Source organism: Grammomys surdaster, unplaced genomic scaffold (genome assembly GCF_004785775.1).
Source record: "Grammomys surdaster isolate TR1022 unplaced genomic scaffold, NIH_TR_1.0 168, whole genome shotgun sequence".
In the NCBI taxonomy this organism is placed as follows: Eukaryota; Metazoa; Chordata; class Mammalia; order Rodentia; family Muridae; genus Grammomys; species Grammomys surdaster.
The window spans coordinates 5,851,256-5,872,880 of NW_021604616.1; the positions used below are offsets into that span (position 1 = coordinate 5,851,256).

Here is a 21,625-nt window from a genome sequence, read left to right on the forward strand (position 1 = left end):
TGAGAATTCCTGCTTTTTTAAAAAAAGAGATTTACCTTTGTTAGTGTTGCTAAAATCCTTCACAGGGGACAATGTAATTAACAGCTACCATGTCTACTAAAATCTCAACAACAAAACAAGGCACAGTATCACCAGAGTTCACTCCAAGGAACCAATGAGTTTATTGGGTTTTCTTCTAGAGAATCGATGATTCACTCACCTGGCTATGGGTGCTCCTACCCAAACACCTGAAAAGCTTTACTCAGCAGTAAGGAGGAATTACCTGTAGCCAAGGTGATGGACTTTGCAACATTCTCACTCTCTGGTGTAGTACCTACAAACCAGCCACAAGGACTTTCTGCTGGGTCTATTTGCCTTTCTGGGTTCTGACTCCGAAGGAAGTACTACTATAATCACAAGAGCTAAACCCTTAAAACTAGCGCACCCCTCTCCTTCCCTCCCTCTCATCAAAATAAAAATCATTCTGATAATAAAAGGTAAGCTATTTTAGTTGATAAGTTGTTAGGATAATACTCTAAAATATAAGAACATGTTTACAAACTACATAAATGAAAATTCAGTAAAATACACTTTAAAGTTACTTTTTAAAATGTACTTATTTATTTTAGGTATATGAGTACACTATTGCTCTCTTCAGACACACCAGAAGGGGGCATCGGATCCCATTACAGATGGTTGTGAGCCATCATGTGGTTGCTGGGAATTGAACTCTGGACCTCTAGAAGAGCAGTCAGTGTTCTTAACCACTGAGCCATCTCTTCAGCCCTAAAGTTACTTTTCATGTATTTCAGACTGGCCTCAAACTCTATCTTCCCTCCCAAGTGTTGAAATTATAGGCCTGTGCGCAACACCCAGTCTAGGATTCCTCTTTATTTGCATTTATGAAACTTGACTAGAAAACTAATACAGGTAGGAAGTTATTGCTGGACTCTATAACTGACCATTCCTTAACATATCATCATGAAAAAGAATGATGCCCACAGACTCATGTCTGAATGCTTAGCCACCTGGGAGTAAAACTGTTTGAGAAGAATTAGAAAAACTAGGTGGGGCTGGAGAGATGGCTCAGTGGTTAAGAGCACTGACTGTTCTTCCAGACATCCCGAGTTCAATTCCCAGCAACCACATGGTGACTCACAACCATCTGTAATGGGCTCTGATGCCCTCTTCTGGTGTGTCTGAAGATAGCAACAATGTATTCATATACATAAAATAAATCTTTAAAAAAAAAAAAAGAAAGAAAAACTAGGTGTGGCCTTAATGAAGTAGAGTGAGGAAGTGTCACTGGGCACTGGGAGTGGGCTCTGAGGTTTCCAAAGCCCATATGGGCCCAGTGTCTCTTTCTGCCTGTGGATCTGGATGCAGCACTCCTCTACAGCTCCAGAGCTACCTGTATGCCACCACACTGATAACTAAACCTCTGTAACTGTACAAAAGCCCCCAACTAAAAGTTTTCTAATAAGGGTTGCCTTGGTCATTGTGTTTCTTCATAGCAATGAAGAATACAATGGTGAATAAGACACATTGCTAATTAGCTTTGCTTTCGAGTGCCATCATGGATAGATAATGTATTACTGGATACTACCTAAAAGGATAAATAGATTTTTCTTGTAATTTGACTATTCACCTTTATGGGTAAAGAAAGTGTACACTAAAAATGTTCTTTTAAGGATTTTATATTTTATTTTTGTTATCATCAGTGTATGTGTGCAATACATACAAGTCATGTATGGGGGGGCGGCAATACATAGAGATCATGTGTGCAGGTCAGAGGACAACTTTGTAGACTCCTTTATTTTCTTGTTCCACCTGCACATAGGTCCAGAGATCTAACACAGGTCCTCAGGGTTTCATCACCTGGCAGTAAGCACCAGACCCATTGAGCCCCCATAAGAGGATATAAACCTATACAAACAGAATCAACCAGCTAATTACATTTTTAAATGTAAATTTACCTCTAAAGGCATCTTAACCACATTCCATGTACTATCATTAATGTGACCAATTGCATCACTGCAAACTCACAGCGTAAAACATTCCAAGGTTGCACTTTTCCTAAAGTTTGTCATATTTTTACTAGTACAGAAAAAAATTGTCAGCTATATAAATAGTTAGAAAGCTATTTTACAAGGCAGTGCTTTAAACCTATAAATCTTTTTGACAGCCCATAGCCCTTTTCTCTATTTCTAGTGAGTAAACCGACCTTCAGATGTTTGAATTAACAGTGGAAACAGAACTCAAGGTTCTCAGTTTTCCCACCATCAGTCTGCCTAACACTGAGTCTTGAATTTCAATGTGTGCTACCTCTACCTATTCTCATCAGAGTTCTCCCTTTCATGGCCACTTGCATGAACACTGCCACACTTAACACACTAAAATCTAATAATATTTTTGTCTTACTCTCATAGCATTGGCAACTGAATGCAGGCTGATTGGTATCATTTCTTTAGTTCTGGATCCCAGTAGTGTTTGGTACTCATTAAATATTAAAAACTATTTGCTAAATGAATGAATTTTAATCATGCTACAGAACACTTAACTATAGATATTATAAACAAGCACTGCAATAAGTGGTGTGTTACTTAAAATTGCATAAGAGCATGCCAAAACAAACAATCAAAAAAAGCCAGAAATCTTAGCAGATTTCTATAATGCATTAGTCTTTATGCTTCTTTCTTGCTGCATAATTACATAACACTACTAGACATTGGCACAATGTAGAACTGGCTTTCACCACCTGCGCTCCTTCAGTCACTACTGTGTCTGTTGATACCTCAACAACAACTCCCAATAAACACTATCACTGAATGATATGCCAATAGGCACTATGTTATCAAGGTAAACTTCTTTATCTACGTCTCTATTTCAAGTCATGTCTTTTTCATAATAAGAGTTGATCTAACCACTACTTACCTTCATTTTCTTTTGATAAAAAAAGTACCATATGACAACAACTTCTGTCACCTTTCGTACATTACTAATTTGTCCTTGTCTCCTGACAGGGAAAACTACACATAAGTTTTGTTAAGATAACCATGCTGCTGGTTATTATAAGCACTCATTTAAAAGTACATTAAAGTAGTTCCCTCTTATCTAAACTTTCACCTTTTGTGACCTAACTTTTATAGTTTTAGGTACGTATGGTTAACCCCAAATAGTAAATGAAAGTGTCAGAAATAAACAATCTACATATTGTAAACTACATGCAATTCTGCACAGAAAAAATGAAATTTCACACCATTCCTCTCTAGCCCACCTGGGATGAGAACCATCCACACAGTCTGTATACGTTACTCATTTATAGTTCCCACCTCAGTGATTAGGTTAACTGTCATAGCATCAGAGTCACTGTATTCAACTTAATATGGCAACAGAGTGCAATCATGAACATTGGCAGTATTTTAATTGTACACTGTTGTAACTTTTATTTTATTAACATCATTGTCATTAATCTCTTAATATGCTTGTTATAAACTATTTATCTATGGTATGCATATAATGAACAAGCACAGGATATATTATGGGTTTTGGTATTATCCTGGGTTGTGTGTACTCACTGAGAGACTCAGAGAACATCTTCCCTATGGCTAAGGGGAAACTAATGTGTGTGTGTGTAAACAGTTCAAAGTGATATGTACATATCATCTATCATCAAGATCACACAATATTGGTGGCATGGTATTCTTTATTTTGAAAATGTATGTATAAGACTACAGAATTCTCATAAAATGGCTAATTTTTCTCTTTCACTGTAATAAGGTTCAAAATTTTTATGCCAGTTTCTTCATCCGAAATTATTATTCACCAATAAATGAAACTTGAACTTTAAAAAAATTATAGGATGCATCTTGATTAGCAGAATTGGTATTAAATGGACTTTTAGGTATAGTATCTTATGCATAAAACCTTACATAAATGAGCACTAAAACAAAGAAGGCAGTGAGAAAATTCTCACATAACTATGACATATATCAGGAAATAGATATTCAGAAAACAATGTAAGGCTACTTAGTGGTAGTGTTATGTATGAGCCAGCAAACCTTCAGACTGCAATTAGCCTTCAAAGAGAGCAAACCAATAGCTCCTCTGAGTCAGGTAAGGAACTTGTCCATGGTTCACATTTTTATTTTCTTAGCTTTTCAAGCAAATAATCAACCTGTAATAAAAAATAAATTTAAAAAACATGAATATATGGTTCAATCTAGTTATCAGTGCCTCTGTTAGATAATTTTCCTTGTAACACCAAAGAACAAGGAATGTCATATTTTGTTTTAAAAATATCTTGCAAAAAGAAAATACAATAGTTCTATAAATTATAGTAAAGTAAAAGTAATATAAACTGGCAGATTCCAAGTGACATTAAATATTAGAAAGCTTCTATAAGAAAAGAAAAATAAATGCAATATTAAAAATGTCTTAAACTAGATATATAAGAAACAAGATCATATTACTAAATGGCAGAAGTCACTCTGAGAGTGTTATATCCTGTTGAGATTCCAATTATGAGAAAGTCTGAAGGCCCAGCGTGCGGCACATGCCTCAGTCCCGGCACTCAGGGATCCCAGAGGCATGCAGATCTGTGAATTCAAGGGCAGCCCAGTCTAAGATCCAGGAGAGCTAGAGCCACACAGTGAGATCCTGTCTCAAAGAAACATAAACAAAAAGGAAGGAAGGAAAGAAGGAAGGAAGAAACAAACGAACAAACAATTCTGAAAAGGAAAATTTTGGAGACATTAAAAATATCACTGGCAGCTAAGAAAGAGAAGGGGAATACAACAGACAGCAGAGCATAGAGGATTTGTAGGGAAGTGAAATGATTCTGTGTGGACCTAGAGTGGGGGACACATGTCAGACATCTACCCAAACCTACAGGAAATACAGCAAGAAGAGTGGAATCTGAGGTGGGCTAATTCCTTGCGTAGGGATGATGTATCAGTGTTGGTTCTTTGATTATAATGGGCTCATGACTATGGTTGGGATGTGGTAAAGAAAATCACAGCATGTGTACCAGCAGAGGAAATATGAAAATACTGAACTGCATTCAATCTCCTAGTACTGCAAAGTAAAAAGAACATGAGCTTTTAAAACTATCTGTATATGATCTTCAACTAAGAAAAGACAGAATTTATATGTAATCTGAATTTTTTGTTTTGTTTTGTTTTTTGTTTTTTGAGACAGGACTTCTCAGTGTAGCCCTAGCTGTCCTGGAATTAACTCTGTAAACTAAGCTGGCCTCAGACTCACAGAGATCCACCTGCTTTTCCGTCCCAAGTGCTGGAACTAAAGGCATATGCCACCACCACCCAGCCCTGATGTAAATTCTTAAAGCTCTGCGTTTGTATATATGTCCTACTTCTCATCCTATAGAATCAGAATGCCCAGAAAATTCCTCAAGTTATAAATATTATTTGGAACTGGGAATTGTAGCATGAGCCTGTAATCCCGGCTCCCTCAGGAGACTGGTAGAAAGATCCTAATTTCAAGGCCTATCTGGATAATACACATCTCAGGGGTGGAGGTGGGGTTGATCTGTTTCAATATTCATCAATGTAAAATAAATAAATGTACACATTTCTGGAGATATATATATATATATACACACACACACACATATTTATATGTATATATATTTTTTTTTTCTGGGTGCAGTTTATTAAGGTAAGTGGTCAAGCCAAACAGAACTCTTTGTCTAGTGCAATTAAGAAAACAAAAACAAAAGAGACAAACACTTTAAATCTGCTGTATGCCACTGCTGTGACGGGCTTACTTACTGTGACAAACCAGTACGAGTCCCGCCTGTAAACCAGCTTTGATAAGAAGCCAAACTCCTTAGCTGGCGCTATGACATGAAGGTGCAGATGAGAGACAGAGCAGAACGGAGGCACATGGAAACCCATCCTGAAACACAGGAGGCTACTGATGACTCACTTCTCAGGGCATCTGAGAGCGAGCACATGGAAACCAAGTAAGAGTAAAATTATTCAGCGGTGAGCGAATTGCCACTCATAGATCTTTTACTGTCTTCTTTATGCTCAAGCAGTGCCAACGCCCTTCATGCTGAAGTTCATAGACAATTCACACCATTTATCAAGGACAGCCTTACGCAGCCTCTACAAAGTCGAGCTGCATCACTACTAGTCACTTTGGTACTTACCACAATAAGAATTCTGCAAAGATATGCTCCTGGAAATGACCCTCAACACAAATGTACAGACATTCAGACAGTGTTTGTTGACTTTAAGACATAGCCAGTAGATGGCAGGCTTTTGCCTTTAATACAATACCCAGACACTAACCAACATTTCCATAGTAATATCAATTATTACCAAAAAAAAAGGTTCTTGTTAAATACTAAAACAATTTAGATGACATTTGTCTATAATTTCCTAATTTATAAAACATGTGTAAGCTCATTCTTTTAAATAGAAAAGCATTTAATTCTTAAAAAGCAATTGTTCAATAAACAATAAATTCAAGTTACCTTTCTGTTAGAAGCCTAATGATGGTGTGTATGCGTGTACGTATGTGGCTGGGTGTCATAATTGATTGTCTATCTTGGGACAGGACCTTTCTCTAAACCTGGAGGTAGCCCAGCAGCCAGCAAGCCCCAGAACCTCCTCTCTGCTCCCATCCTGGACTTCGGGTACACTTATACCATGCTGGCCTCTGACCTGAATTCTAGGCACTCAGACTCGGGTCCCTGGGCTTGCACTGCAAGCACGCTTGCCCACCAAACCAACTCCTTATTCCCAACAATGTATTTGTAAACCATGTAAGTCTGCAGAAGTAAATTCAGTTCACCCAATTCTATAGGAATTAACATATAGAACTACAAAAAGAGAGGACTTTTTTGTCTTATTTTACATACCTATTGTATGTGAAACTTATCTGTCCAAACAATAAGTGAAGTTTTGGGTAGATGCTGAAGCATGAAAAAAGGGTTTATTAAGTTTATAGTATCAATGAACTTCTGCCTCATGTCGAGGAACACTGCACCTGAAGCACAGCTCTGCCACTTGCTGCTTCCCTTCTCATGAGAGACAAACTTCAGAAAAATCAAGAATGCTAGTTTCTACTCACAGCATACATACCTCACATCCGTGAAGTCTGTGAAATTATTCCTCTCAAGCATGGCTTTTCCAGCAGCTACCATGCTCTCAACTGTAAACCGGGAAAGAAACTATATTATACTATGGTATACAGTAAGCTCACTAAAACTTTACTTCTTTGGGGCATTTATTTTATCTTTACCTATGTTTTAATTGTATTTTTTAATTATAACTTTTAATTTTTGTGTATGTGTATGTCTAAATATATGTATGTGTACTATGTAAAAGCCCACAAAGGTCAGAATAAGTGTCATACCCCATGGAACTGGAGTTACAGACAGTTAAAAGTGGCCGTGTAGGTGCTGGGAACCAAACCCACGTCCTCTCGGAGAACAGTCAGTGTCCTTCACCTCTGGGCCATCTCTCCAGCCCCTATTCTCTGCTATATTCAAGTAGACACTCACGTTACTTATTTTGAAACTCATTTTCTTCTCTTCTTAAAAAAAAGATTTATTTTTCTTTGTGTGTGTATATGGTGTGTGTGTGTGTGTGTGTGTGTGTGTGTGTGTGCACCACATGAGTGAAAGTGCACACAGAAGCAAGAAGAGAATGCTGGATCTCCTGGAGCTGGAGTTACAGGCAACTGTAAGCAATTGTGAAGTGCTAGCCCCTGGAAGAGCAGGAAGCACGCTTACCTACTGAGCTGCCTCTCCAGCTCCTTAAGACTTATTTTCTCATACTAGCATCCAAAGCTACAAATGACCTTCTGGGAACTTTAGCTATGCTCCATAAATTTTAATATGTTTAACATGTCTTTCTATTTTGAAATTATTTAGAAACATGTTATTTCATTTAAAAATTCTTCTTTGACATATTTACTTACTATAAGTCTGTGTAACATAAAAACATTTACTGCCATGCTAAATATCTAATTTAATTCCATAGCCTTCAGATAATATATTTTGTAAGATTTCAAGCGCAAAAAGTGCTACAAACTTTATTTTGATGCTTAGAATATGTTTTACCTGGGTGAACATATGCTCTTAAACACCACGCACTCTGCAAGTAAGTGGAATCCTATGAAGTATCAGTAACAGTGGGTGGACTTGACATTATAACCACATCCTTCCATGGACATATTTAGTTTTGTCACTTTATAAATTACATTAAAGTTAAGTGCAACAACTTTTAAGATTTTGATATGAAAATAATCACATAAGAAGCATTCCTAATGACATCAGGGTCAATGTTTATAACATCTGATACGCACCAGCTATAATAACTAGTTATTGCTTCTAATCTCCATGAAGTTACCTCTACCTTGAAGATAAAATAAAACTTCCTAAGAGGTTACATAATCTCTAGTAAATATCCAAAGAATGAAATAAAAACTTTTAGTAAGAAATACACAATCAATCAGTCATAGGGTAAATATGTCTATAAGAATAAATGTTACCCTATGTTTATAAATAATATATGTTCTAAAGCACATGGTTAGAACAAATACGTAAAAAATGTTGTATTAGTTAGAAACAACTTTCAAACTGGTAATTCAGTCACCCACAAGCTCATGAACAATAATGCTATACCACCAAGGTTTGTTATCTAAGAGTTTTCTTACCTCTAAAGACTCTACTCTGATTTATCTGTTGTAGAGTACCATACAGCACTGCCAAACTAAACCCAGACCCTGGTGAGAAAGGCTACTAAAACAGGCCTGGATAAACTGAAAAATGTCTTAGGAAAAGGTATCAGAAAAACGTTGAAAGAAGTACTGAGTAGGTAATACAGAATAATTCTCAAAAAAACAAAATTCGAGTCTCCCTTTCAGAAGCTAAAAGTTCAAAACAAAGACCTTGTAACTAAACTGTGGTGCTACTTTATCTGCATCTGAAATTATCAGGCAATATAAGGTTATAATAAACTTAACTTGTTTATAATTTTTCATAGCACCTTTCAATTTCAAAGTCAAGAAGACCATCATTTAAAAGTACAAAGCAAAGCCAGGCATGGTCAAACGTGCAAAGTCTCTGAGGCTTCTGTGGATTCTACGCCAGCTAGTGCTAAGATATTGATGGCCAGTCTTAAACAACAGAATAAAATAGTATAAGGCATCATTCATTATCTCTTAAACAATTTTAGAAATTAAATATTCTCACATCTGAAATTTGCTTCAAATCCATAGTGGCTGGTTAATATATGAAATCAAATGGCCACACGTTACTAATTAAAGTCAGTGTGACAGATACATGGAAAGTATACTGTCATTTTTTTAAATTTTCTATTTGGTTTTCTTAGCTAGAATGTTTCAAGAAGTCTTACTTTCTTCTTGATAATTCGAATAGACTTTTTTTTTTAATTGTCACTGCCGTATTTAAAGAGAATTCAATGTGCTATAGCCACAAAGAACACTGTTATCATCTTACCCACTTCTATGTGATCTTTGTTTAGATCCTTGCAACTTCCAATATGCTTCTTCGGCACCACCAGATAATGATAACGTGCGGCTGGCTTGATATCTTTGAAACAAACTAGGTCTTCATTCTAAAGAGAGATGCATATTGGTTAGTAAATTAAAAAAATTCCCAATATTACTCTGCTGTGCTGTGACTTAAGCACAGGGAAATGGCATTTTTGTTACAATATAGGCCTAATGAGCAATTTTATAGCTGAGCCTTATTTAAATTCACAAAAATATGCTTTGGCTTCTGTCATGAGGCATTTGTTATATTAAGTTGATTTCAAGGAAGAATTATGAGTAAAATTCATTAAAACTTTCTTACCAGAAATCTATTTTAGCCTGGCAGTGGTGGTATACATCTTTAATCCCAGCACTCAAAATGCAGAGGCAGGGGGATCTCTGTGAACTCCAGGCCAGCCTGGTCTATAAAGACAGTTCAAGCACAACCTACAGGCTAGGCTACAAAAGGAAATCTTGAACAGAGAAAAAAGAAAAAGAAATCTCACTTTTAGTTTTTTTTAACTTTTTTTTTAAATAACATATATGAGTACACTGTAGCTGTCTTCAGATGGTTGTGAGCCACCATGTGGTTGCTGGGAACTGAACTCAGGACCTTCAGAAGAGCAGTCAGTGCTCTTAACAGCTGAGCCATCTCTCCAGACGGAAATCTCACTTTTAAATTTTATTATTTATATATTTTCTCATCCCTGCTTTAAGTTTTTTCACTCAAAATTAAAAGTTAAGTCAATAAACAGTTTTTCTCAGCAAAATTCCCTGGATGGAGTGCTATCCATCAATTCTGTATTCCAGGAATCAGGATTCAGTGTTATGGGAAACTCATACCCATACTATTAACCATAATTAGCTAAGATGCCAAGCACAGAGCCTACAGTTCGATCCATTTATTACGGTCTTTCTAATTATAGACATAAGCACTGGTGTCGACAGAATGTTTTAGAAAAGGTCAAGAAGAAACCATCAAGCCTTGGGCTGGAGAGATGAATCCCTGATGAAAGCTGACAACCCAAGTTCAGACCCAGCACCACACAGAGTCTGTTGTCTAGTAGTGCTAGAAGGTGGAGGTGGGGTCCTGGAGGGGTGGTTCAGCCACTAAGTCTAGCCAAATCTGCAAGCTTCAGGTTCAGTGAACAACTCTGTCTAAGGCAATAAGGTGAACAGCAATAAAAGAGACAGCCAACACTCATCTCTGGCCTCTACATATGCACATATACACATATACCATAAACCAATATGATAGACAGACTTTTTAAATTTAATGGCAAAGGAACTGGATAATTCAGTTAGCTGTTAACTGCATTTCCATTAAGCTGTTAAAATACTGAAACTGGTTCTGTGATTTTACTGTCTTCTATTGTACTACTGAACCAACCTTTATTAAGAAAAAATAATCCAATCTCAAAGATACAGTGCCAAAAAATACAAAATTATCTGTATGTACACATATAGTATTTTTATTGTTTTCTTTATTTGTTTCTGTTTTAGTTTGATCAGACCGAGGACCTAGCATGCTTACGCACCTGGCAAGTTCTGCCACTGAGCTACACCTCTGGCCACAGTTTTTCCTTTTTCTTTCCTTTTCGGTTTTTCAAGGCAGGGTTTCTCTGTGTAGCCCTAGCAGTCTTGGAACTCTCTGTAGACCAGGCTGGCCTCAACCTCAGCGATCTGCCTGTCCGTCCAAATGCTGGGATTAAAGGCGTGTGCCACTACTACTAGGCTACAGTTGTTCTTTATAGTACGACTTCCCAGAGCAAAATACTGAGAAGCCAACTGTCCCCAACTCAATGACAATGTTGGTAAAATTATACAATAAAGTATTGAGTGCCTATTAAAATGAATGTAAAGAATCACTACACAGATATAAAATTATTTCTAGGATAGTCTTTTTTTTTAAGCACAAAGCAGAAAAGCTATCTTGTGTAATGATCTACCATGCTGTTTTAGTTATAATTTTTACAGACTACTCTAGGACCTGCTTCTACTGTTTTTCCAATACTTTCCTAAAAAAATAATTCTCAAAAATATTTTTTACATAGCTACAATAATTTCTTCCCAGTAACTCCCTTCATATCTAAAACAAGCAAGTACATTTCCAAGAACATCTTAATACCATGGTATCTAAGGTGTTGACAATTTTAATTAGCAAAAGGGAAGTTAAATCAGCTAATATTGCTAAGTATGGGCTCAGGCATGGCAACATTTCTATGATTTCTCAAACACTTTTTTTCATTTTTCATTTCATTTTCCCTTTCTTTCTTTCCTTTTTTTTTTTTTTTGGTTGTTTGTTTAGCTAGTTGGTTTTTCTGGTTTTTCAAGAGATTTCTTTGTGTAGCCTTGGCTGTCCTGGAACTCACTGTATAGCCCAGGTTGGCCTCCAACACAGAGATCTTCCTGCCTCTGCCTTCTGAGTGCTGGAATCAAAGGTGTGTACTACTACCACTGGGCTACTTCTAAGAGCCCCTTAAAAATAATTCATATCAATATCATGAAATATGAATACCAGGCATGGTATTTGTGTATTATATGTATACCGGTGACTCATACACAAAGAGTAAAACACTGCCCTTGGTACTGGTAAGCCCCCTGCTGAGAATATGTGCTATGCCCTTTGTTTAAATGAATTCTGAAAAATATAATAAGAAAACTATACAGACATCTGGGAGGCAAAGAATCATCTCTGACTTTTGTTGGAAAGGTTTCTCAAACAAATTCTTCATGATGCTGGTAACCCAGATTATTCAAAATCAAATAATTTCCTTTGCCCTTATTGGTATAATTATACACCAACAACTTATATAAGTTATATGTGTAATGAGAATTTTAAATGCAAGTCGCGAGAGAGAGAGAGAGAGAGAGAGAGAGAGAGAGAGAGAGAGAGAGAGCGCTCAAAAGAGTAACTCCTCACTGGGGATAATGAAATGTAAAAAATGTAGAGCCAGGGGAAGGGGAGAGTTTTCTGGAGTTTCCAGGCATGACATGTCTGTTGCACTCTCAAACTCGCAGCAAGTATGATTAACTACACTTGATCTGCACAGGTCTGTAGAGATTTGTAAAGAAAAGGGAAGGAGTTCATGAGGCCCTCACAGTTGATAAGGGAAGCGAGATCTTTTGCCAATGGTGTAGCCACTTACAAGCTATGAACTGTAAGTATCAGTTCGACTTCAGACCCAGTCCCAAAACCCCATTCCAGCCTATTTTCAGCCAAATTCACACTTCTTCACCACTCCCATGTCCTGTTTTCTGCAAGTTGTACACTCTCTAACTATACTGGAAGTATACATAATATAAAATTACTATCTAGAGAAGAGGAAGCCTCCCTATAATAAAAGGACACGGGATGCTGCTGTGTTGTAAAGGCATGCAGAGGGAGGTGAGACTGCCTGGTTCTATTACTGCCTCTCCCCACTGAACAGCAAAGGCACCGCTGGAAACCTCTGTGGTCCGCGCAGAGACAGAAGCCTGCGAGCAGGGATTGGTGGTCGGGTCCCCACCCACCCCGGCCTGTCGCCGCCCACCTCACAGTGAAAGAGTTCAGTTTCGGGTTCCTGACCCGCCGCGATGCGGCAGAACACGCAGTTGCTGTCATAGTCCCCGGACTTCGAGGTCCCAGGCGAGGACACCTCAGGTCCTGCTTTGGCAGTGACCACAGAGACGGGATCCGGCTCTCCGACTGAGCCCGCTTGTGTCTCAGCCATGGCGGCCGAGAGGCGACGTCAGGATCCGCTGAGCTGCGCCACGCGAGCAGCCGCCGCACCTGGAGTCGCCGCCCTTGCTTGGCCCTCCTAGCGACGAGAAGTCTGCGCACGCGCAGGGACTCTAGGGCAGGGAGACAGGAGACAGTGCACGGCCTCGAAACTCGGAACTAACAGAGGGAGAGCGCCATTAGACTTGCCCCGCCCCCGTGCGGTGAGCCGTGATGACGTAAGCAGCGCAGCCTCAGGCGTTCCCTGCGTACTGCTTGACATGAGGACTAACCAAGGGTTTTCGGGAGTTGCCAGTAACCTTAAAGTGCAAAGGATATTGCTTCCACTTCTCTATAGTGTATTACGCTCCCGTTATAAAAGAAAAAACTATACAGAGACTCAATTTTTTAAGAGTATGAGAAGATGAGTAAAACGTATAGAGAGCCTTGTTTGGCAAAGAATTTTCTGTATTTTCTGTGTACTTGTTCAGCCACACTAATCTTAGGATCTGAAACCAAAAAAACGGCCAAACTGAACTTGACATGTTTGCTTTTGTTTATAGTACAATGTAAATCAAAATAAGGGTCTCTCCTATCACACATAATGCCATATACAGAGAAAAGACAGTAGTTGAGAAATTGCCTGCCAGCTCTTCAGTATATCTCACCTGGTTCGTGTAACAATTTTCTCTTGTATTCCTTGTTATTTAGGACAGAGAGAAGCAGAGAGAGAAACCCTTTGGGAACAACATGCTCGAAAAAGTATCAGTTCTTAAGTACGATGTGACCTCACCTTTTTACAATACATGGCATTTGCTATGCACCAAATATTCCTTATGTTTCTGTAATTGTGAAACTTCCCAAGGTTAATTATTTTATTACAGCTCTACTGAAAGAAAGAGATTCAGACTTTTTCTTACCACTTACCCAAGTGATAACAAAGTTCAAACAAATGTCTAGTTCTAGAATCCATAGAACAAATATTTTTAAATGCACTGTTTTGTTTTGAGATAAATTCTTGCTGAGCACTGTAGGTTAGCCTCACCTGGGAATCTTCCTATGTCAAACCTCCAGGTACTATGCTGACCATGCTTCTTTTTTGATGCTGAAGTTTTGCTTGGAATGATTTATAATAGTGACATTGGTGCTTGTTGATTTCATAATAACAATTACTTAGTGTGACTTTAAATTCAGTAATGATTTTAAGTGAATTATATTGTAATCGGAAACAGTAATGTAAGTTAGGTCAGAGTCCATGAATATTCAAGATTTATGCATTTAATTCCCTTTGTAGTTAACCATGTGGTCAGCAATCAGTACAGTAGCTTCTCAAATCCTCACAAGTCTGAAGCAGGACTCAGAAGCACAAAATTCGACCTTGACACATTTAAATGTTATCATTTTCCATGTCCTTACACTTTCATCTCACTCTGCTTTTTTATGTTGTATGTATCTGTGTGTAGCCTATGTCTTTGTTCATGTGTGTATTTGGGTACTTGAGCTGCCTCTTGGGCCGCAGGGAAGGTAGGTGATGTGAAGATCCTTCTGTGACTGTAGATGCCTTTCAGAACTGCTTGGTTGACATTGAAACCCTTTGAGTTGACTTTGGTTTTGGTAAGGACAGGAATTTCATCCTTTATTCTTGGTGCTATCACAGTGGAAAGGTTTAAGTAGACATTTCACCACTGTCTTGTGGGTAAGGAGGCTGGAAACTCAGAAAGTTCCTCCAGGTGGGAAGTTACAGCGGTTGTGGCTACAACAGCTCACTAAAGGCCTTCTGCGTGATTCCTCACAGTGCAGCCCCAATGACATGACAATGTCCATAGTTCCAAAAGGGCTTACTTTCATGGCAGATGGTAGATGGATCTAGATGTACCCTCATGAAACTCAGGGAAGACCTGAGTTAAATAGGGAGAGAGAAAGTGGGGAGGGTCTGGGGAAGAATGCTTAATTGGCTCTGCCCTCTGGCCTTCACTAGTATGTAAATCTCTCTAGGGCCTGAGGCCTATAGTCACACACTCTACCTGTGCACTTTGGGAGGGGCTGTAATGGCCTATGTGACTGAACAAGGTAGGTCCATGGAGACTAGACTGTGTGTCAGGACCCTGGGTTCTGGGGACATGGCCGAACACCTGCTGTTTCTCCCTTGGAGTCTCGGGGTTCCAGGCCCATGCCCTGCCAAAAGCCAAGATACCCTTACACAGTCCCACACTGTCTGATGAATAAAAGAATGACTTTCAGATCCCAGGGAAAACACTTTTGAGTTATAAGAATTGTACCGTCACAAACAGAAGTGATTTTTAGTAAAGGCTGTGAGCGGTAAAGGTCAGGAGACTATTTGGGGGAGGGCTAGCTATAACAAACACCAGAGCCAGATATTGTGAATTAGGGATTTAGGGTCCTGTCTGTATGCTGCCATATGGATGTTGTCTTGGGGTAGAGATTTGCACACAGTGATTATATGGCAAAAGTTTTTCAGGTCTCTGTTCCTTGCCAAAATGTTTCTTCATCACTAAGGCCAACTCTGACTAACCTTGAACCTTAGTCTAACCCCTTCCTTCCTCTTTATCTTGCTCTGTTGGGTTTTTTTTTCTATTGCATGTCCTTTTCCACATACCTAAAATTAAATATAACATGTTGCATATATATTAACCCTATGCATTTAACTTAGGATGTATATTCATTTTTACTCCTTCATTTCCATTGAATGCAATCTCCACAGCAATGATCTTTTGTTCCTGTTCATGTATGTACCAGCAGTAACTCTGCTACTCTAGAGTAGTCAACGACTATGATAAGAATTTTTGGTCTAATAACTGGAATGCTGAAGCTGCCATTTACCAAGATGAAAAACTGTGAGACTAACAGATGTGGGGTATGCAGGGCAGATCAGGCCTCCTGTTCTGGGCATGTTACTTTGAAATGCTTTATCAACTGAGCTAATGGATATAGGCTGTTCGTTGTAGTAAGAGTTCTAAAATGCTTAGTGTCTTAGACCAAAAAGGTTTTCTTTATATAAATACAGTCCTAGTTATGGTTACCACTGCTGCCCACTGCAAGATGGAAGTCTTAGTTTCTAAAACAAAGTAGGCTGAGCAAGCCATGTGGAGCAAGTCAGTAAGCAGCACTTCTCCATGGCCTCTGCATCAGCTCCTTCCTCCAGGTTCCTGTTTGGGTTCTTGTCCTGACTTCCTTAGATGATGGACAGTAATGATGAAGCAAACCCAATAAACCCTTTCTTCACCAAGTTATCTTGCTCATGGTGACTCATCACAGCAGTGGTGACCATAACTAGGACTGTATTTATATAAAGGAAAGAAAGATCACAGAGAGCCAGGTGATGGCTACTAAACAGTGCTATAGTTTGTATATGGCTTAAATGTCCGACTATCATGGGATAGAATCTTGATCTTCAGAAAGACAGTGTTGAGAAGTTGTGGATCCTTTAAGAGGTGGGTCGAATCATAGACAACTGGGTCATTGGAGAGATATCACCCTCAGAAGATGCTGATGTAGTTCTCGGGGAACTGCTTTGTACTAATCATTTGTACTATGATTTGAGATACAGACATACCCACATATACATACATACATACATACATACATACATACATACATACACTCACACACATATACATGCATGCATAATAAAACATGCTTGGCCTCAAAATCTCTCTTCATGCTTCTCTCAGATATCTCACAAGGTGATACTATCTGCTATGAGGCCCTCCCCAGAGTTAAGTGGCTGCTGGTGCTGCTGGTACTGTCTTGCTGGTGTTTCCATTGCTGGGGCTGTCATGCTGGGGCCCTCATGCTGGGGCCGTCATGCTGGGGCTGCTATTGCTGGGGCTGCCATGCTCTTCCTATTGTATTTTGTTGCTTCCTTGATGGCATAAAGGTCTTTGCACACACAAATCACTAGAGAAACCAGGAATGTTAGACACACAGAGGCCTCTTCACAACAAAGGAAATAAAACACCTGTTTGTCTGCCCAGAAGGCTGGGGGTAGATTTTGTTAATGACCTGGTGACCTCTTCCCTACCTGTAGAGGTAGGCCTCACCCACCTTCTGCTATAGAGACAGACCTCACCTAGATTCCCCAGAATGATTATCTCAGACTCTTTCCTCCCTCAACCATAACCTATCCTTAGAGGAGATGTCACAGGTGCTTTTTGACCTGTTACCCTCTATGCTATCTCAGCCAGACACCACGTTAGATATTCAGCTATAGAACCCACCTTCATGGTCACATATACTTTGTAAAGAAGTCTCTATGTAAAGAAGCTTTATTGTGTACCTGGAGTTGGAATGATTCTTGCCTGGAAACCTTTCCCAATCTGTACTGTTTGTTTTAAATATGCTGACAATGAGCCACCTGCACTAAACTCTCTTATGTCTGATCCAGATAAACAAAGTCAATCTAAACCTGATTTTCTTTTTCTTTTTTTTTTATTTAAGATTTATTTATTTACTGTGTATACAGTATTCTGTATGCTTACATGCCAGAAGAGGGCATCAGATCACAGTATAGATGGCTATGGGCCACCATATAGTTGCTGAGAATTGAACTCAGGACCTCTGGAAGAACAGCCAGTGCTCTTAACCTCTGAGCCATCTCTACAGTCAGCCCTTAAACATGATTTTCAGTTTCATTTCTTTGCGGGTTTGCTTTTCTACCTGGACACCTGAATGTTTCCCTCTTTTTCCTTCCTTCCTTCCTTCCTTCCTTCCTTCCTTCCTTCCTTCCTTTCTTCTTTCCTTCCTTGTTTTTCAAGATCTAGCTATATAGCTCTTGATGACCTGGAACTTGCTGTGCAGGTCAAGTTAGTCACAAATGAATGTGAGCCAGTACCTTCCTACCTCAGCCTTGTGAGTATTGGGAAGATAGACGTGCACCATTACCCATCTGGCTCTTTCGGTCATGCTCTGGCACTTCCAGATGTTTGAACTAAACAATGTGTCTTTGCTTAGAAGAAATTCAGCCTTGATTGTTGTTATTGCAACCAAAATGGATTAAGACACTTCTCAGAAATTCGTCATGCCAGTTGCATCCACATGTAAATTGCATAACTGACCCTAATCTCATCAGAATAAATACGATTACAGCACTAATAAAAAAAAAAACTTAAAAAAGTAACACAGTCTACCATGCCAATCTGACATTTAAGTGACACATGATTAGTAACTGGATATTTGAGTTTCAAAAGAGAAGTCCAGGCTGAAGATGTAAGTTTTACAATCTTCAAAGTACAGGACTTATATCCATGAAATTAGAAGAGATCACCAAGAGGAAACCTTTCCAAAGGCTAGGCTGGGGCTATTGAAGCTTTATGAGATCATAGAAATGAGAAACAGTTAAGTGCTAAAGTAAATGAACAGAGATAAGTAAATGAACAATGAGAAACAGAAAGAGTATCCATGGTGACCTGAGGCGGAAACAGTGTTTCAAGCAAGAGAGGTTGATCAACTATGTAAAGGCTGCTAGTAAGATAGATAAAGGTTGGGGGTGGAGCAAAGGTCATTGAAAAAAACAAAACAAAAAAAAACAAAAACAAAAACAAAAAAAACAAGTTTAGGGTTGAGCTTTCTCCAAGCCAGATTCCAGCTGCTTTAAGAAAGAAAGGCAACAAAGAAATTGGAAGCAGTGACCAGGCAGTGGTGGTGGATGCCCAGCACTTGGGAGGCAGAGGCAGGTGGATTTCTGAGTTCGAGGCTAGCCTAATCTACAGAGTAAGTTCCAGAACAGCCGGGGCTATACAGGGAAACCCCATCTCGAAAAACAAACAGAAATGGGGGGCGAGGGGGGGAGGGAGGGAGGGAGGGAGGGAGAGGGAGGGGGAGAGAAAGAAATTGGAAGCAGCAAGTATAAACAGACCAAAAAAATTAATTTTAGGAAAAAAAGGACAGTACACAAAGGATATCAAAGTCTAAGGTACAGTATTAAAGGCAAGGTGAGAGACAGATGCTGGGGTGATTGAGGAAAGTGACTATTGCCAAGAATATTTGTCATCTGTGCTCATCTACCAGGGACCTCCATTCCTCACAGCAACCAGTCCTGTCTGTGCCTCAGGTTCTCTTCCTCTCCTCTTTGCTGTACTTTGTTCTTGCATAGTCACTCTAGTTTCCAGTCTAGTTTAGAGGTCGCCATTCATCTGCTCAGACACTGCTACATTATTTCATAATGGTATGCTGTTTGCAGCCCTTGTCTGACAGACGATTTCTAGATGTACCCTTTGCCTCCTGCCATTAGAATGCAAGTCCCCTAAATGTGGCATGTGGCCTTCTTAAAACACTAATGGCTGGAATGACTAGATAGGTAGATTTTACAGTTAGGAAATCTACATTTTCTTGATGGTATCATACCTGGTTTTTTTTTTAAAGAATTTTAAAAAGATTATTTATTTAATGTATATGAATACCACCATCCCTGTCTTCAGATACACCAGAAGATGGCATCAGATCCCATTATAGATGATTGTGAGCCACCATGTAGGAATTGAACTCAGGACCTCTAGAAGAGCAACTGGTACTCTTAACCTCTGAGCCATCTCTCCAGCCCTCATACCTGGTTTTACATTTAAACTAAACTTTACTTTTGGTAGGTTCACTTTTCTCACTGGAATCCAGATGACTATGAATTTGTTTTCCTCTAATTATAGCTTCAGATGTCAATTAATAGCAGTCTTCAAGGTAGAGCTGTTCCCTGGCAAACTGCCATGGATGAGAGGACCAGTCCAAGTAACATCCAAGCCTTTGTCAAGAGCTTCCTTGGGTTTCTTATCTCAGAGAGAAGCTAAGTGTTTTCCAAGTGCTCAAAATAGAGTCCATGAAATAAATTACCAACTGAGTTAAAGTAAAGGTGTTAAAAAAAAAAGTATAAATACCAAAATCATCATTGGAAGACAATTTGGGTAAATATATTTTGCAACATGTATGCGAAATAAGCTTAATAATTCTAGCATTGGACAGTATTTTAGAAAACAATGAGAACAAATTGAAAATCTGCTATAAATATTTTAGCAAAGTAGGTACGGTGTGAGTGGATTTTCCTGGTTTCTTAAGGCAAAGCAAGGAGGGTTTTGAATTGGAGATTAACCTGAGCTGTGAGAGGAAGGGAAGGGCAAGAGAGTGAGGGAAGTGGGGGGAAGAAGAGGCAGACTAAGGCAAAAGGAACATTGTGAATTTAAGACCAACCAGGGCTACATAGTGAGTTCAAAGCTAACCTGTGTTGCATGACTTTGCCTCAAAATGCCAATTAATAAAATTTAAAATATACCACATACACACAGACACACACACACACAAACCTAAGCAACTAACATGAACATAATTAGTAAAAAATATAGTCAACAAATCTATGGAAATATACAGATTATGAGAAACCAAGTAATTCTGAAGTGATATTTTTCACAATGAAACTGGGAGAGGTTCACTTTATAACTGCATTCAGAATTGTGAGGTTATTGGTAAATAAGTGTCATACACAGAGATGCAGTGTATGTTACATTCCCTATGACATCCTGGAAGCATTTAGGATCAGGGATGGGAGGGGAAAGGTTATGGGGAGTATAGAACTTTTTGAGGAGAAAGGATGGGACAGTTCCTGTAACTGACAGGAGCAAGGACAGGGAGAACAAAAGCAATTAGAAAAGTGCAAACTCTCTCCAAAATGGATGACGCCTACTCTTGGCTTCCTGGCTATTTTTAAACACAGTCTGTGTTCACATCAAAGCTAACTTCCCATTAACATGCTAGATCTTGTCCTTTCCTGCCCACTCAAGTGTCACATCAGAAATCCTCTCATTGTGCTGGGCGTCTTCAGTTTTGATCCCTCACTGGCTCACCAGTACCTGCAAACATCCAATAACTTCTCTCACACTTAAAAAAAAAAACAACAAAAAAACAAAACAAACAAAAAAAAACGTGTTATTTGTTTGTTTTTCTCACTTTACTTTCCCGAGAAACTCCTAGTCCCTATTTCAAAGTACATTCTGTATTTGCACAAAGTTTTTGTTTTGTTTTGTTTTGTTTTTAAAGAGGTATGTGCTGAGGTACAGTAGCCAGGCAGTAGAGGCAGATATGGACACCCAAGTTCTATGGCCTCCTCCTCTGCCACTGTCTATATCTTGTGAGACAGTCTCTCACTGAGTCTCACTGTTTTACCTAGACTGTTTGGCCAGTGACCCCCTGGTATCCTCTTGTCAGAGCCCACCACCACTGGGGTTATATGTACCCACCACTGCAGATTTTCCTTAGCTTCTGGGAATCCAAACTCAAGCCCTTGCCCATGCACAGCAAGTGCTATACCAACTGAGCTTGTTGCCACAGCCCTCTACAGGAAGTCTTGAGCAAAGCATCCCTGCCTCCACTCCTCCCTCCATTCCTGACCTACGCCTTTTCAGAACTATTGATCCA

The 21,625-nt window shown here is 39.1% G+C and overlaps 1 protein-coding gene across 2 annotated transcripts; it reads right to left on the reverse strand.

The window, feature by feature from the left end:
- Positions 1 to 1,660: 1,660 nt before the first annotated feature.
- Hint3 (histidine triad nucleotide binding protein 3) lies at positions 1,661 to 13,292 on the reverse strand. 2 transcript variants are annotated; one of them, XM_028766432.1, is made up of 5 exons: positions 13,044 to 13,287; positions 9,476 to 9,593; positions 7,092 to 7,161; positions 5,772 to 5,898; positions 1,661 to 4,156 (listed from the first exon to the last, which is right to left on the reverse strand). In XM_028766432.1, exons 1-5 carry the CDS (start codon positions 13,221 to 13,223, stop codon positions 4,124 to 4,126), a joined length of 528 nt encoding a protein of 175 aa, XP_028622265.1. In that variant the 5' UTR covers positions 13,224 to 13,287; the 3' UTR covers positions 1,661 to 4,123. The 2 variants fall into 2 exon arrangements, with proteins under 2 accessions (XP_028622265.1, XP_028622264.1); XM_028766431.1 differs by lacking the exon at positions 1,661 to 4,156 and having other exon boundaries at positions 5,235 to 5,898; positions 13,044 to 13,292.
- Between the last annotated feature and the right edge of the window lie 8,333 nt (positions 13,293 to 21,625).